Source organism: Camponotus vicinus, unplaced genomic scaffold, assembly GCF_025532165.1.
Source record: "Camponotus vicinus isolate PSW18456_S1 unplaced genomic scaffold, iyCamVici1.0 SCAF_9, whole genome shotgun sequence".
Classification (NCBI taxonomy): domain Eukaryota; kingdom Metazoa; phylum Arthropoda; class Insecta; order Hymenoptera; family Formicidae; genus Camponotus; species Camponotus vicinus.
Genome location: NW_028141981.1, coordinates 18,839,521 through 18,856,274, shown reverse-complemented (window position 1 = coordinate 18,856,274; position 16,754 = coordinate 18,839,521). Strand labels below are relative to the sequence as shown.

Below are 16,754 nucleotides of genomic sequence, written 5' to 3'. Positions count from 1 at the left end.
TTAACAAGACCGGTGAAAAAATAATTTAATAATTTTGTGAAGTAGAAATCGTACTAATTTCTAATTAGTATGTGTTTATGCAACATATTTCGATTCGCAATGAGAAACATTTGCTTTCACAGATCTGTCATTACAATAGTGGTCGTGTTTGTCGCATAGAGAGCGCGAGCATTAAAATTCTTAAAATTCCAGAATTTTAAGAATTTCGATATGCATCGCGTTGATTTCCTTTCCGAATAGTTTACCGCGGTACTAAACATCTTTTTCTCGTATATGCCATTCGTTGTTCAAAAACTTGTCGCGGAAACAATCGTCTTACGCGATCGTCATCGAATTAATTTTTTATCCTTAATATCCATCATCAAATTAAACCGCGACTAATTTTAATTGGAATATATTCGGCGGGCGAAATCACGATTTTATGTCGATATATAAGGATGCGTTACTTGAAACTTGAGTATCCGCTTCTTGCAATATAATTGGTGGATTGGTTAGTAAATGAAATCGATAATAAAAAAAAGCACCGTTATGTAAAAAAAGAGCTACAAAATAATAAGTCACATGTTATAGATTTTTATAAAATCGTATTGTGTGTGTGTGTGTGTGTGTGTCTAGATTATTAAGAAATGTATATGAATAAAATTGATTTTTACTTCAAAAATTCGATTCTATCGGTTCAGAACAAACAATTTTAACACTTGGAAATATATTCGTAGCAAACATCTAATATACGGTCTTGGTTTTTTAATACCGAAATGGGACGGAAACGATTTGTACAATTTCATCAAAATTATCCGAGCCTAAACTCCTGACCTCGATTTTTCTGGTCTTTCTGACGGTGCGAAATAATGGCGAGATAATGGTGTCCTCAAACCTACGACATCGTAACTGCGGCGCAGTTTTTAGACGCGGATCGTAATACTAATAAATTCGTAATACTAAACACAATAGCGACAATAACAGATGTAGCGACGAGTGCAACCACGCGATTCTATTCGCATTTTCTCGATTGTATACGTGGGAGATGTAAGGTTAATGACGCGGAATCTCGAATGTTGCAGGCATCGAATTGGTAATAACGCTTGGTAAGATTCAAAATTTTACTCCTCACAACGATATTTTTTGCCAGCATAAAACACGCGAATGCAAACATCTTGTGACCTGAAATTAACGGACAAGTAGCTCGGCTACAAAAAGAAACGTCAAACTCTTGATAGATGCGTTCGATCAGCCGATTCAAGCGGCAAGACAATCTACTATGTATGAGAAAGTTCCGATAAATTTACGTTCAATTGTACATACGTTAAATTATACTGAGAATCTCTTTTGCGAATGTTTTAACATTATCCATAATTTCGCAAACGGACTACTTAATGTGGTAAAACTTTATTCATTTTTTTATATATAAAACCGAAAAATTAATCAAATTCCACTGTAAAGATTAATCAAACTTTTCAATAATCGCCAAATTAACGAATTTCGGTATTATTTTCCTGGTTGGTCCAATGAATTGCATCCTTTTGTTCTTTTTGTTGCCTTTCTGTCTGATTTACAGTGCTCCTTTCACTCTGCTCTCTTAGACATTGATCGCGATCACTCGTGCATGCACGCATATATGTACACGATGTGTGTGTGTGTGTGTGTTACGTATCGTCGTCGCACATATGATTGCGAAACATCGCCGCGGTGTCACGAATTATAAGGTGTAGGTTGCGTGGTGACATTTCTGTCCACCTACGAGTTTCTGGCGCGAGCGCTTAGTTTTGATACAATTTCCTTTATCGACACGATACCACTGAGAATCATATAAATCATGATTTCAACAATCGAATTAAAAAAAAATGTACGGAAATGGAATGTATCCATTTTTTTTAAGTATTGCAAGTCTTTTGATACAATGTCGTCCTATATGCATGCAGATTCGGTTTCAATGTAATAAATCGCGTTTTTTTTGTGCGGTTTAACGATTATAATACACTTCGATTGGTAAAAATTATTATTATTACATTGAAACGGAGAAATTACATGTGTGTGATTATACATGTCGTGAAATGTAATAGAAGAACATATGCTTTATGATAAAAGTAGAAATTATAATACTTATTAGTATTCACATACAACTCATCTCATTATTCATACATTGCTTTTTATTTCATTAATTATTTCCATTTATGATATTAATTATGATATTGTTTCAATATATATATATATACATATATATATATATATATACATCTTTGTATTTAATATATTAAATATAAAGATGTATATATATTATATTAAATACTATTAAATATATTATATTATAATAATATATTAAATACAAAGATGTATATATATATATATATATACATCTTTGTATTTAATATATTTTTAAATTTTTAAAGAAGGTACACAGGATACGATTCTGTTTCACGTATGCGCGTATATAATATATGTGTGTGCGTGTGCGTGTATGTCTATATTTATTACTATATTTATTTATTATAAAAAAATATCTGCGCTTTCAGATTTTCTACGCGAGCATTCCCTCAAATTCTTATTCATATATGCTCTCTCATTGTCTTTGAGCGCTGTTTTTCAGCCCTTATTGTCTTTAACTCACAAAGACAGTGATTCGCGCTACTTGCTTGTTCTCGAGTAGTCGGCGTCGAGCAACCTCTAACTTTTACTCCGCGGCGTGATTTAGCTTTGTAAGAAGATACCGTTCTCTCATTCACTTAACTGCGTACGGTTATCCGACACGAGAAGGATAGTGCGCGCACACATCCGACGTTGTATATTTTCCCGTTTTCGCTTCTCCGTCAGCGGCATGTAAACATGATTTACATGTATGAATCGCAATATGAATAGCAGTGACTCGTATGCGAGAAAAGGAGAGCTTCTTTCCGCGTCTGCTACTCTGTGTTACCGAAGCTCTCTGTCAATATCGACGTAGCTTCCGAGCCGTAACCGCACTCGTCGCGTTCCTATTCCGAGTACTCGTGACACTTGACAACGTGTCCGATGTCTGTCAAGAGTTACTCCATCGTCTCGCCCTGTCGACGCCCTCTAGAAACCACCGAGTCTCCGAAGCCGTCGAGTTTCTACGGATCGATAATCAACGGCGCCCTTTCCGCCGTGTATCATCATCGTTTGTGCTTTTATCATTACCGTGAAGAAATCTTCATTTAAAAATTTAAATTATATTTTGATTATATTTAAATTTTAATTATGTTATTAATTGTAATAATTTTGTTATTTATAAATTTAAATTTTGTTATTAAATTAGTATCGTATTATAATTTTAAAAAATTTTTAATTGCGCGCATGTTGCATCAGCGCACATTCCATTGTGATTTTTAATCGATATATTAAACGTACGAATTCTTTGTCGTCCCAAAAGGTGGATCTATGGAACGAGAAACTGATTCTCGATCGTCTGAAAGGTTGAGCAAAATTGGAAATACGCGGAGTACCTATATCACATTTGCATAGAAAATAAAAGGAGTTATTTCGAACGAAATTAATTTTGTCTGCAGTGAGTTTCCGGTGAATTAATTAAGCCACTGTGTCGTTGAAGATAGGTAAAAAAGTGCGATTTGTGCGATTCGTAAAAATATCGCGGACGTAAGGTCGGGATAACTGTTGCGTATGCTCATAATGTGATAAACGACGAAAAAAGAAATGAGAAGAAACCGCAACTTCATTCGGGATGATATCCGTATTTGCATTCTATAAGCGATACATCGTATCGAGTTTAATGATATTATCATCTTATATTCCACGCGTCATTACTCGCTTACCGCAATTTAAGCGTTTTCTCTCTCGAAATAAACGTCCGAGAATGAGCAATTATCGTGGGCGCGCATCGTTTCCCGGTTCCCTGTGGAAAAGCCTGTGGTTATGTACGCTGAAAAGCCGTGCGCAAAATATTTAATCTCACAACTTCTAAATTAAAATACTTTTGACCAACAATAGCGTTGCACGATTATTAATATTTCGTTTCATCATTGCAGCTAACGATCATGAGGATGTTCTATTCACGACTCATTCTAAATATATGTATATATATAATCTATTTAAATACATGCGTGTGCGTGTGCGTGCGTGCGTGTGTGCGTGCGCGCGCGCGCGTGTACACACACACACACACACACACACACACACACACACACACATGCAGATTTAATTAATAGTTGAAATTTACAAAGAGATTTATTAATATTATAATTAATAATTTTTGATTAATTGAGTTATTCTAATTAAATGTGAAATCTCCCGACTTTGAAAATATTGAAAAGAATGCTAAATTTTCATCATAAGAATACGTTTCGCTACACAAAGATGGAATATAAGGTTGAGAAACTTCATACGCATAACGTTCGTAGAGAGTGCAGCAGTACCTCATGTATGAATGGTTGAACTCAATGTGGCCGGATAAACACGTCCCTACGGAGCAGATGGTAGTCGACATGACACAAATGCGAGTACACAGATGCATAGGTAGTCATCGATGTAGCATCGACACGACCAAACTCGGGAACGGGAATTGTGGTATACGTGAGAAGGATCCCTATGTCTAATTGTAAGCTAATGCTTACGGGGATTTACCGAAGTTGACGAGAGCTTCCCGCCGAATGATTCGAGATGTTCGATTCGAAAAAACGAGATTCGGTCCTTCTCGTTGTACCCATATTTGGCATCCGGTTTCTCTCTCTCTCTCTCTCTCTCCATGTTGTCCATCTGCCTTTAAGAAGGTAACGCACGAATAATGGTTCCCGATTGTCCGGTTTTTCCGTATTGCCCCCTCCCGCCCCCTCGTTTTTTTTCAGCCTCGCAACCTTCCTCTTATTATCCACAAGCTTTTGTCTCCACCTACTCTCTACTCCACGAGACGCTTTTTCGCCGAGGAAAGAAGAAATAAAAAAGAGCGTCGTCCCGACAGGACGGCAGAATCTATTGTATCCCGAGTTAACTGAGTTTGCTCTTGTTGGTAATTCGATTGTCATGTGGCCGCGCCGTCTGGTAATTTAAATCCGTCCACCGATGGTAAAAAACTATATATATATACGACGAGATCGCCGTTATTAACTGTACCGAATTACGTCGCATTGCGTGTTTTCTTCTCTTCCCTTCCTTTTCCCCTCACCCACCTATTCGGAAATATTTCCGGAAAAACGATCGCGTAAAGTCCCTGCGAATTACACAATTACGCGATTTATTTATCGTATCGCGTTTTGTACACGGACGGTAAATTTATTCCGTCTCAAATCTCGTCACGTTTCACGACGATTTACAGCCTTGTAACAATTATTGCTAGTAAAAAATACATTATACATAAACGCGCGTGCCATTTTACAGGATATTCGTAAAGCATTGAACGTTTAACTTTTATAAAACTATGCTGTGCTTTATTTTCTTCAAAATTTTTCGATAATATAAAGGATGTAATGGGACAATTTTTCCTTTAAATATGCGAAATTGACAGTAGGGAGAAAGAGAGAGAAAGCTATTTTTTAAATATTAAACTTTGAAAATTATTAAATCTTATGTTATATAATTTATTTTTTAAGAAATTTAAATTTTAATAAGAATTAAATGAAAGATTGGAACTTTGTATTTTTTTTAGCGTATTAATATGACAATTGGATTTGTTTTACAAAAATCAGATGACAAATTTTCGCAGATATTGTTGGTACGAGAGATAATTGATACGAGAGATAATTGATCAGAGAGATTACCAGAGGAAGAGAAACACAAAACACACTTTTATTATAATTTTCGTTAATTTGCGTCACGCTAGTGAATCGTGTCGTCGCTAGTTTGGAGTTTGGATTTTTCAATGCTATTCTCTCTTTTTATTCTTTTCCTTCTTCTATCCAACTTACTTCTACATGCTACATATCCAACCTTTCTATCGAGAGGCAAACGGGAGACTTCGTTGTACATTGTACAACAACGAGATAATAAAAATAAAATTTACAAATGGAAAAAAAAGAAAGAAATCAAGCTCATAGAAAAAAATGCTGCTCTTACAACGATTGCCCTTTTTTTCTAAAAAAGGCGTTAATAATACTTTAGATTTTTAATAATACTTTATTTTTCTGCGGCTCGCCGACGTGATGTGGTACATGAATCTTTTATCCGCTTATTTCTTCCGGGATATTCCGCTTTTTATGCACGAAGCGAATTAAAATGGATTTCGCTGTTCGAGAAGGGCAATCCTTTCGCCAATTCGCGCAGTTGATTGGATTATGGCAATCGATTGGCCGAGCAGGGAATTCAATTTCTTCTTTTCCCAAATACGGTGCGCGCAAAACTTGTTTGACATTTACAGACACGCGTAATCATCCCGATCCCGAGTCCGAAGTCTATCGCGGCTCATTGTACGAGCTTCAGCCAACGATGATCGCGCGACGCTGTCGTGGAAATATTAATTCTCAGCGTAACGCGTGATTTATTGGAGATAGCCGTGGCGCAAGACGTTCTTCGAGCACCCCATAATTGTGACCGATAGTCTTCGCGTGCCTATCGTTTTGCCTCGTGTCGTTTGCGTAACTGAACACGATATCGAGGCTTCCGGTTTTTTTCACCCGCGCAATGTTTTTTTGCTATATTCTTTTGACTGTTCAAAAATCACTTTTAATTTTTGAATATGATAGTGAAATTCGAATAGCGGACAATCTTATAACGAATTTAACCTCATGATTTTCATAATTCCATCGATCTTTTTTTCTTCGACGCTCACAGTTATATTTTATTGAATGTTATACGGAAACTCTAATCTTTAAAAAACATTCAACGTAAAATTTATATCTACACTACGCAATCACACATTGCAAAATAATTTTTCCTGCGGTTTGATAGCCACGAGGGAAAATAACGGCAGATATCGATGATGTAGGCAGATCGGGAATGGAAGCTACGAGAAAGTAGCGGCTTGTATGAATGCATTTTGAAAGGCATACGTTTGAAAGTGACGACAGACAAGGAGGCTTAGAAACAATGCGTTGCGCGCGTTTAAATAGGCGACGAAGCAGTGCTCTGCTCACATTTGTCGCGGCCACGCCTAATCGTTCTGATTACGATGCTCACCGTCCTCGGCGCCCGGATCTTTAAAACCTAATTCGCCGATTGTCGTTTGTAAATTCCGCGTATAACGCTTAATCATGCGAGAGTTCATTCGTGATAATCTATCGTGACAAAGTCGAAAGATAAATCAAAAAGCGCAATTTTTGATTATATCTTCCATTTTCTTAGTTTTAATAGTGTTTCGGGATTCTCATGACATGATTAAGATATCTTTTTCAAAACTTGATAAAAATACATAACAAAAATGATTCGCTTTATATGATGAATTTATATAGACTATCTAAATTTTGTTGGTCTCCTATTAAGATTAAGAGAGAGGCTGAAATGTCGACGGTTCACTACGATCCAGCCTAAAATCCAGCTGTAAAATCGCACGTGAAAATTGATCGGTATCCGCGCGCGCGTATATATACTATAAAATAATTGCGCCAATTAAAGATACAAATTTGTACAAGATAGAAAGGAAGGATATAAGGAAGAAAACTTGTACAAGTTAAATAGAAATATTTTAATTGAAAACACTGTTATACACAAAATAGTTATTTTAATTTTCAAAAATAATAATATTAAAGAATTAAAAATTTATTTAAAAATTGAAAACTGAAAAGTAATATAAAATAAAAAGGTAAAAGAATTTTATTTAAAAAAACGGCGCTGCCAATTTTATTAGTATATTGTTCAGGTTAGGTTATGTAAATGTCTAAATTTCCAAATATAAATCAATATAAATTAATTAAAGAAATTAAGTTTAATTAAGTTTAAATTAGATTAATAATTAGAATATGTTCCAATTTTTTTTTTAATGTATATTTAATTGGAATATATGTGCCAATTTTATCGGCATACTTGATACGTACTATATATGTACTATATGTGCACGTGTTGTCCGCGTGCATCAACCGTGTACGCCATGTATACGTGTGTGCACGTATGAAGGGAGGCAAAATGAACAGCAGGCTGGAGTTCGCCGCCCGAGAGAAAGTGAACCAGTTGGCGGTGTTGGCGAATTTCTCGTCGCAGCGAGGTGAATAAGCGCGCCATGTGCTGCCTGCTGCTGTCTACCTGTTGCGAACCGGCAACCGTGCAACTCTCGTCGCATGGCTCTCGATTATACCTGTGCCGAAAGCAATTAATCGAGAGCCGACCGGTAAATGAGAGATTTTTGACGAACCGCCTTCCTTTTTCGTTGGCATATACCGCGAACATCTGGTTATGGACGCGCAAGTAGGCAGTCGTTACTGATTTCGCACTTTTGTCGCACTTATCTGCGTAAGCATAAAGTGTAATCCCCCTTGAAAAGAATTATTAATCATAAATTAAACTCATATCAAGAGAGTAAGATGTTTGGCTCTTTAAAGTCTTGCGTGAACCAGTACACGTCTTCATTACCGATTCGCGGATTCTACTTGGACGAAATCAGTTGTGTAATAATTGCAATATTAATCGTGCGATTGACATTTTGTATCCGTGGTAATCCATAATATGCGCTCATAAGATGCATCTCATTCATCTGACGATAAAATAGTTCAATTGGCTAATAAAAACGATTTTACAGTTTAAATGAGTTGCTCACGAGTATAGATGCCGCGTAGCATAGTTGTGTGTTTAATTACTTAATTAGATGGTTTCTTATCGCGTATTATTACAGCGATCGCCGCTGTGTATTGGTTGGTAGCAACAGCAATAACAGCAGTTTATTACGTGCACATTCAGGGTTAAAGAACCAAAAATACGTTCCTATTTTCCCGCGAAATGATTGCAAAACGTTCCCGGCTCGCATTTCCCGGCGTAGAATCGCGACCGCTTTGTCTGCCCTCTCCCCTCTCATCCAAAATTAGATCAGAAATCAAAATGAAACTCAAAAAGTGACGAATGAATAAAAATATAAAGTCATTTGTTGAAAGCGTACTTGCTTTTATGCATATATATATAGATCGTTATGAATATGCTTCTATAAGTAAAAAGGATTGTCCTTTATCTGAAAAATAAAATTCACTTTGAAAGAGATTAAAAATCAATCCGTTTCTTTTTATTGGTATTTTATCTATATTGAAATATATACACACACGCACACACACACACACACACACACACACATATGTGTATCAAATTAAATGGTTCAAACTTTATTCTACTGTAAAACGTGATTTCAAAGATTTTTGGACGCAAAATTTTTAAAGAAGCATTTTCCAATCATGATTTTATCGAAGATTTTTTGTTCAGAATTAAATTTTCCTATCAGATCACAGAGTCTGACTGGAACGTCAGGGCTGCTCTGTGCGTGTGTGTGTGTGTATAAATGCGCGTGCATTTTAATGTATGTATATATATATATAGCAATTGATAATAACATGACGACTCATCAAATCGAGGAAAAACGCACGTGCAATCATTATGAGAAGAAAATTTCTTCGTAAACACGATATTCAGTTATAATTAATCAACAAAATTCGAATATTCTATTTGCTGGCAATTAACGAATCGATCGCCCCGTCAAATTCACCCAGTTGAATATGATGCGCAAATGAAACAAATAATTAATCTACGGATAACTCGTACAGACCAAGGGCTAAGATGCACGACGAGTTGTCGCTAACGCAATGGAGATCAGACCGGAGATCCAATTCTAGTAGAAAAGGGATAAAGGCTCGCCGTCGCTGCCACCGCCGTCGGGGGTGAGAATGCGATGCGTAAGAGACGAGGAGAGACAAGTCAGGGGAATTGCGCCCAGGACGAAGAGTTATTGACCTGCCGCCCCGAGGAGGTTCTCTTGTTTGAGAGGAATGGCTGGCAAGAACCTTGTCGAGGGCGCACGAAACGTTTTCGTCAAATTAAAATGTAGAGAATAACGCGGATCGGTCACTATGTTCTCTATCGACAAAACCACGTTTTGACCTACGTTTTATCTTATCATCCTTTATATTTATATTTATTTTGATTCTTATAATGACGCGTTATAATGACATATGAATGCAAATTATACAAAATGTCACGAGCCCCTTGCAAATTTAGTCTTCTACTTTTCTAATAAACCTGTTATCTCAAATTTTTTATTTCTCTCTTCCTCGATCATTTATTACTTTCTCATAAATGTTGTCACATAAACGAGTTTAATCAACGAATGATAAACTCCTTCCTTTCGCCTCCTCTCCTTCCCTCTCATATTTCCGACCGTTGAGGCCAACGACCCGCATCAACAATACCGATGGCGACGACGAAATTTCACTTATTCTTCGCCGCGGGAGAGAAAGACACCCCCTTTCAGAGGGAAACACTTTGTCCTCTCAACACCACGTGGATGCGCACGCGTGCGTGTAGTCGATGACTATCGTTAATTTTCGAGCGTCGCACAAGGGGATCCGTTAAACCCCTGCGCAAAACTGCCTTTTGTCCTAAGAATATTTCTTCAATTATTTCTCCGAATTAAAGGGAAATACTTAACGATATTTTTCGTTAAATCGTTATGTGCATTAAAATCGATAAACACGAATGCGATTGTAACATTCGGCGATTCGAGACGCGCTTTCGAATAAGATAAAGTAATCGAAGGCAGGCGATTATTAGAAATAATTAAAACTGCAATAAATCCCTTTATTGAGTGAAAGCGACCAAGTAGGGCGACGCTTGATTATCCCCGTCGCGTTTATGTAATACGCCGTACAAGAGAGTATAATTATTCGTCATATTACGCCGTAAATTATACAACCCACAAGCACATACGGGATATGGCAACGATACTCGTATTTGTCATGCGAGCATGACAGAGAGCCCCTCGTAACGGACTTCTCTACCGTTGTCTAATTCCATACGTTACTTTTTCCATAGACTGTCAAAGTATAATCATCGTCGCTCCAAGTTCCTCGACCATGAGGAATTATCGCGAAAGCATGCCGTTTCGCACGAGCCGCTGGTGATGTAGAAACATATTAGAAAATCAAGTAATATCATTTGTAAGATATTTATTTTAAATATAGTTTAATCTTTTACACCCGTAATAATTTCAACTCACGACCAATAACATTTTTATTTTGCTGATGTAGATTTCTGTAGATATTACAACAAAAATTATATATCGCTACTTTTTTTCTATCCGTCTGTCTATAACATTGTAGCATGTGGAATTTATAGCGGCAGGTTTCTAATAATTCTTTCTAATAAATTCAAGTTGTCCCATTGTCAAATATTAATCATTGAATATTAAACATTGAATAAATATGAATTTCTATACTACAGTTAGAACGATCTTTGTGAGAAACGATTTTTCTGTATTAGAGTCAAATTTTATAGGTAGCCACAATATGGATAGGCGCGACAAGATTTTTTTCTAAATTTGGCTGACAGTTTTAATATAAATTCTATCTTTCAAATATAAATTCTATCTTTGTCATTTAGATTAGTGCAAGACGTATGCGATATTACAATATTTGCTCATCATTTATCTATCTCAATTAATTTTTCATATCCAAATAATTGTTGCTGTAATTGCGAGACTACTTTTTTGAAGATAAACAATTCAAACAATTGAAAGTGAACATATGAATATGAAGGTCTGATATACCTATATACTGTATCGCATACGAATTTAGCTGTGCAAAAGAGCTGTCCAAAAAGAGAAATTATTCATTATTTTCAACAAAATTATTCTTCTTTGCCGTGATATCCAAAATTTCGCTACATTTTTCATTCTTGCGCACTCAAAGAAACAGTCTTACAAACTGCAGTTTTCAAACAGTTTTCTCGATGCAAAAAATTAATCGAGACAAATAAATGATTAACAAATGTAACATACGCATTATCGAAAACAGGGAAAATATTTCGATACGAGGCAAACACACATCGCGACTTATTCAACAAATATTCCACGAGTATTATTATAATTCTGACAGTTGTAACTTTTTGAAACATTTTCGTGCTGTTTGGATAACAGACATAAATGAACGATGATGCTTTTTTAGCGGCCGACTTTCCCTTTTTCAGATTATGCTCGTATATATTTCACGCGGGCGCACAAAACGACGCGTTTTTACATTCACTTTATGCGGGCCTAATCGCCCGCGCTTGCTTTGTCAATTGTCAACGTCTGATTGCTCGCGTGTGAACCAAGTTGAACGAGCAATCGGTAACGAATAATTACGCTAATCGATCCCTTATTCGAATTAACTGCTGCTGTAACACCTACAGTGACGAACGTCTGCGATTGGAATTCTCCGCGATGCGACTTCGCTTTTCATCCGCTTTGTCGATTTGAGAATAATGGACATTTCTCGATAATGTTCGATATCTTTTTATATGACGTATTTCTACCATAATTTCTTAAACGGTAGTTTGAGAATATTTTTGCGCAGCAATTTAATCGTTTTTATCGTTTATCGTTTTTAATTAATTATTTATTTGCATTCGCGCGATCTACACTTATAAAAAAGAGAATTAATCTTCATCTCTCTTTTTCTGTTTCAGCATAAGATCATCGAGAAACCTAAAATACAGTTCCTACAAAATGAAGGGGTGAGTAAAAGCAATATTTTCCTTTCTTTTCTATCGTATAAATTGTCAAAGTCATACGATGATTACAACATTAAGCACCGCTTTATCGGTCAACTACGCGTAAAGATTATGACAGATTAGAGATATGGAACGTTTGCCAATCGCAAAAACGCAAACAAATACCGTGGTATGTAATTTTGATAAAAGTGCATAAAAGCACTTACACAGATATTGTCTTGAGTAGACTCTGTAAAAAAAAGATGAGAGTGGGTAATTTTTTTATTTGAAAAAATATTTCCACTATTTGTGGAAGAACAGCGCTTATCCATCTTCTCTTTTACAACGTTTGTCATAACTATTAATTACATAAGCAATCGTATTTCTCTGAATCTATTTAATACCTATGACGTTAGCATACGATAATATTCTACGTACTGATATCGATTTTTTCCACTTACTGACAATCGCAAGTACAAGGGATTAATTATTTTCATGAATCAGTGTATATCCGTCTTAAAAATTCGTATGGTTCTACTAGATGGCGGTAAAAAGACCTTCAACCTTTTAATAGTTAATTAAAAAATCTGGGCAATGCCACAGTGAAAGTTACATATACTACGGAAGAAAAATACAATAAAATTTTCATTCAATGAAAAAAAAAAGTAAAAGCGAGACATCAATGTTTTTTCTTTTAATTTATTAATATTTATTTCTCTTAATTTATCAATATTTATTTCTCTTAATTTATCAACATTTTGGCTAATAATTATTTAATTATTTATCAATGTTTTATTTCACACATTTTTTAAATATGTCACTTCACGATATTTACGCAATTCTCCAGAAAAAAAATTTGAATTTTTTTTTGTACATATATATTTTATATATATAGCACTTTATTCTGCGTTATTTTCTATTATATTATATACAGGGTGTTAAAAAAATACTTCAAAAATTCGAGAGATTTTCCTAGTTGAAACAAAATAATTTTTTTTTTCCATAAATATGTATCCAATAATACTTCGTTTCAGAGATACTCTAGAGATTGAAGAAAAAAAATTTTTAAATAATTTTCTCTATGTATCTCTTTAAAGTAAAGGTCTCTCTCTCTCTCTCTCTGCAATTTCTTTGAAAAATGTATCTGAACAACTATTTAATTGTATTATTAATAAAAACTTGATTCATTTAATACAGTAGCGTTTTTCTAGGGGTAAAATTAAAAATTTTGTTTTCAACTATCCCCAATTACACATTATCCCAAATGACAGTGGAGGTAATTTACCCCTAAAACTATCATTGTATTCGCAAAAAGTATTTTTTAGCCACACCTTTTCAAGAGCTAAATCTTTTATTCAATCTTTTATTTCAGAAACAGAGTATTTCCGGACATATGTTTATACGAATATTTTTCTCTTATTTTGACCTAGATTATTGTTCTTTAAATTTTTTTAACATCTTTCCGAAACATCCTGTACATGTGTATACTTTTTTTTCAATCAAATTAAATTTTTACTTGGTCATCAGAGTATCTCTTTCACATGAACGCGACCGGCGCATCTCGCATTAACGCGAGAGAGATCTCGCGACAGAGCGGCGTGGCGTTGCGAGAATCCGATGTCAGCCGGCCGAACAGTCGTGAGATCGTGTGTGTGTGTGTGTGTGTGTGTGTGTGTGTGTATGTTTGTTCGCATGGCTTCACACACACACACACACACACATCGAAGGTTCCTCGGTGAAGGCGATCGAGGTCGTTCGAGCAAGGTTATACACCATTTTCTCTCGCCGCCGTCGTTCGATCTCTCAAACTAAAGACCCTTCGAACATCGAGCGTATTTTTGTTACTAAAAGAAAAGATGAAAAAATATACAGTTGCCTTACTTCATATCAAATATGCTTTATTTAGTCTAATTTGATTTTTTTAATTTTATCATTACGTACACAAGGACACATTAATATTCTTCGAAACTTTATCACATTAGAAATTAGAGGGGAATGAAAGTTAAGGTAAATTAAAAAATACTTTAACCACACACAGTAATTACGTATATCGTTTTTTGATTAATCATTATCTACAATACGAAATTACTAATTGGCTTATACTAAATGCTTCCAATTAGGCCTTGATTTAATTAAAATCATAATTGACTCAAAGTTGATGAAATCAGCCCTTTTATTCATTTAGTACAGACTTATATAATTATCGCGATCGACGTACATTGAATTATTTATGTTCGTTAGAAAAAAAGTAGCCTTTTCGTGCGACATTTAAGAAGGACATTTAAGTCGCGACAGCCATATGCCACTGGTATTTCTTAACGACAGCAACGGTTGATCGTCGATAGAAAATCTCTCTCGGTAATCTGGAGGTAATTGACCTGCTCCCTTCGTCCTTCATCGGCTTCCCCTTGCTCTCGAACGTAGTCGTCGAGACATTGTTTATTCACCTGCGTATATGTTGCAACGGTACGTATGATGTCATATTCGATAAGATGAGCTTCTATTGTTAATTTTAAAAACATAAAAAAACTTAATCTCACAATCAGAGAACAAAAACTAAGCAAAATACAATTTCAGAGTCCAATATATTTCATATTTTCTTTCATTCGAGAAACTTCTTTGTCCAATGTGTATTTCTTCTTAAAAACCCTCGATGCTAACTACGTGATTTATCGTGAATTACAATATCGTAATTAATCCTTAAAGCTTATATCGATAGAAAGTATGTGTGACTTTAATCGCTAAATATCAGTAAGATTCTTGAGAAACATTTAAGAATAAACGTGTAACTGTAGAATTTTTAAATTTCTTATAGAAATCTTTAACTTGCGCACGTTGCTCTCCTCTTCGTCTCATTCATTATTATCTCAGATTAATAGATAATTTCTCGCTCATTTATTTTCCGGATAATTGGTAAAGAGAGCTACCGCTTCTCTCAATTTTTCTATTCATACTACGAAGATGGTTTTATTTATCTTCTACTTCACTCTAACCTTTGACAGTCTTTCACTGTTGGAAATTCTAAAGAGCGATGCATCAACATCGACCTTTGCGCGCATAGGTAACGCCTTAGGGCCTCATATTCAATGTCTGAATAATTATTCTGCAGGAATATTTCGTTAGCAAACTCATGAGAGAATCCTCGGGGGGAAACAAAATCTCTGACATCGTTGAAAGTTGCGCACAGTAACGACAAGTATTATTTCTCATGTTATATACAAAAAAATATATGTATCTGCGATTTTCAAATTAAATACGTACAATCTTGTGCAAAATTGTATTTTCTGACGGTAGTTGGTTTTAACTTTTCTTGCTTGTCAATTTTTTTAATGAACACAGATGCATTAAATCTTTGATTAATTGCAGCGCGTATGCGCGCATGCAGACATACTTTCGGTATAACAATACGAACAAAGAATAGTCCATTCAGGATTGTTCCGAACTACTGAGAAAAACTCGAGCATTTTGTTTTCTATCTCTTTCTTTTTATTTCCCTTATTTACATGAGATGAAATTCATTCCGGAGCCCCAGATGTGGAGAAATGTGTAAAGCGATTATTCAGGTATAATTCGTCATTTAGCAGACGTCCTTGTCACGGCTAACGTATCCTGGGAGAACCAATCTCTACTCGCGGGAGAACCTTCTCTACACAACGCCCGTCTGGATCGCAAACGGGTGCTATGTAACGTGCACTTGTATGTGTTGCGTGCAATGAGCGATTTCATTTCACGTACACGTATAACAGCAATGCTCGGCACGATCGAGCATGATACGTGTGTGACAATCGGACAATGAGAATAGGGAAAAGGGGGATTTTTCTTATACATGTACAAACATATGACTCTTTGACACGTATACTCGCACCACGTAACCTTATCTCCCCCCCCCCCTCCTCCCCCCGTCACTCCTCTTTCTCTTTCTTTCTCAGATTATAAATTTTTCCTCTCTTGTCTTTCTCGCATAATTTTACCACGAATGCAGAGAATCTCTATTATTCGTACTCGAATATATTGTTTGGCGATAACAGAGATTTTTTTTTTCGCGCAGATTTGTATGCGACTGACAGTGGGTGCGCGCACGTGCTCGATTCTACATGTATGTGTGCATTACGTGCGAACGCTCGCCTTCACATTGTTGCCTTTCACTCAGTTTCTTAGAGCAGCCGCTTATATTATATATAGGTATAGATTTTATCCAG

At 35.7% G+C, this 16,754-nt stretch overlaps 1 protein-coding gene across 2 annotated transcripts in view; it reads left to right on the top strand.

The window, feature by feature from the left end:
- The window catches only part of Su(tpl) (Suppressor of Triplolethal), an 84,636-nt gene that overhangs the window by 13,461 nt on the left and 54,421 nt on the right, over positions 1-16,754 (top strand). For both annotated transcript variants that reach the window (XR_014440504.1, XM_083109451.1), the window contains exon 2: positions 12,532-12,579. Coding sequence is in view for 1 of the 2 variants with exons in the window: in XM_083109451.1 (XP_082965577.1) it covers positions 12,532-12,579 (48 nt within the window). In the remaining variant the exon portion in view is untranslated. The remainder of the gene's footprint in view (positions 1-12,531; positions 12,580-16,754) is intronic.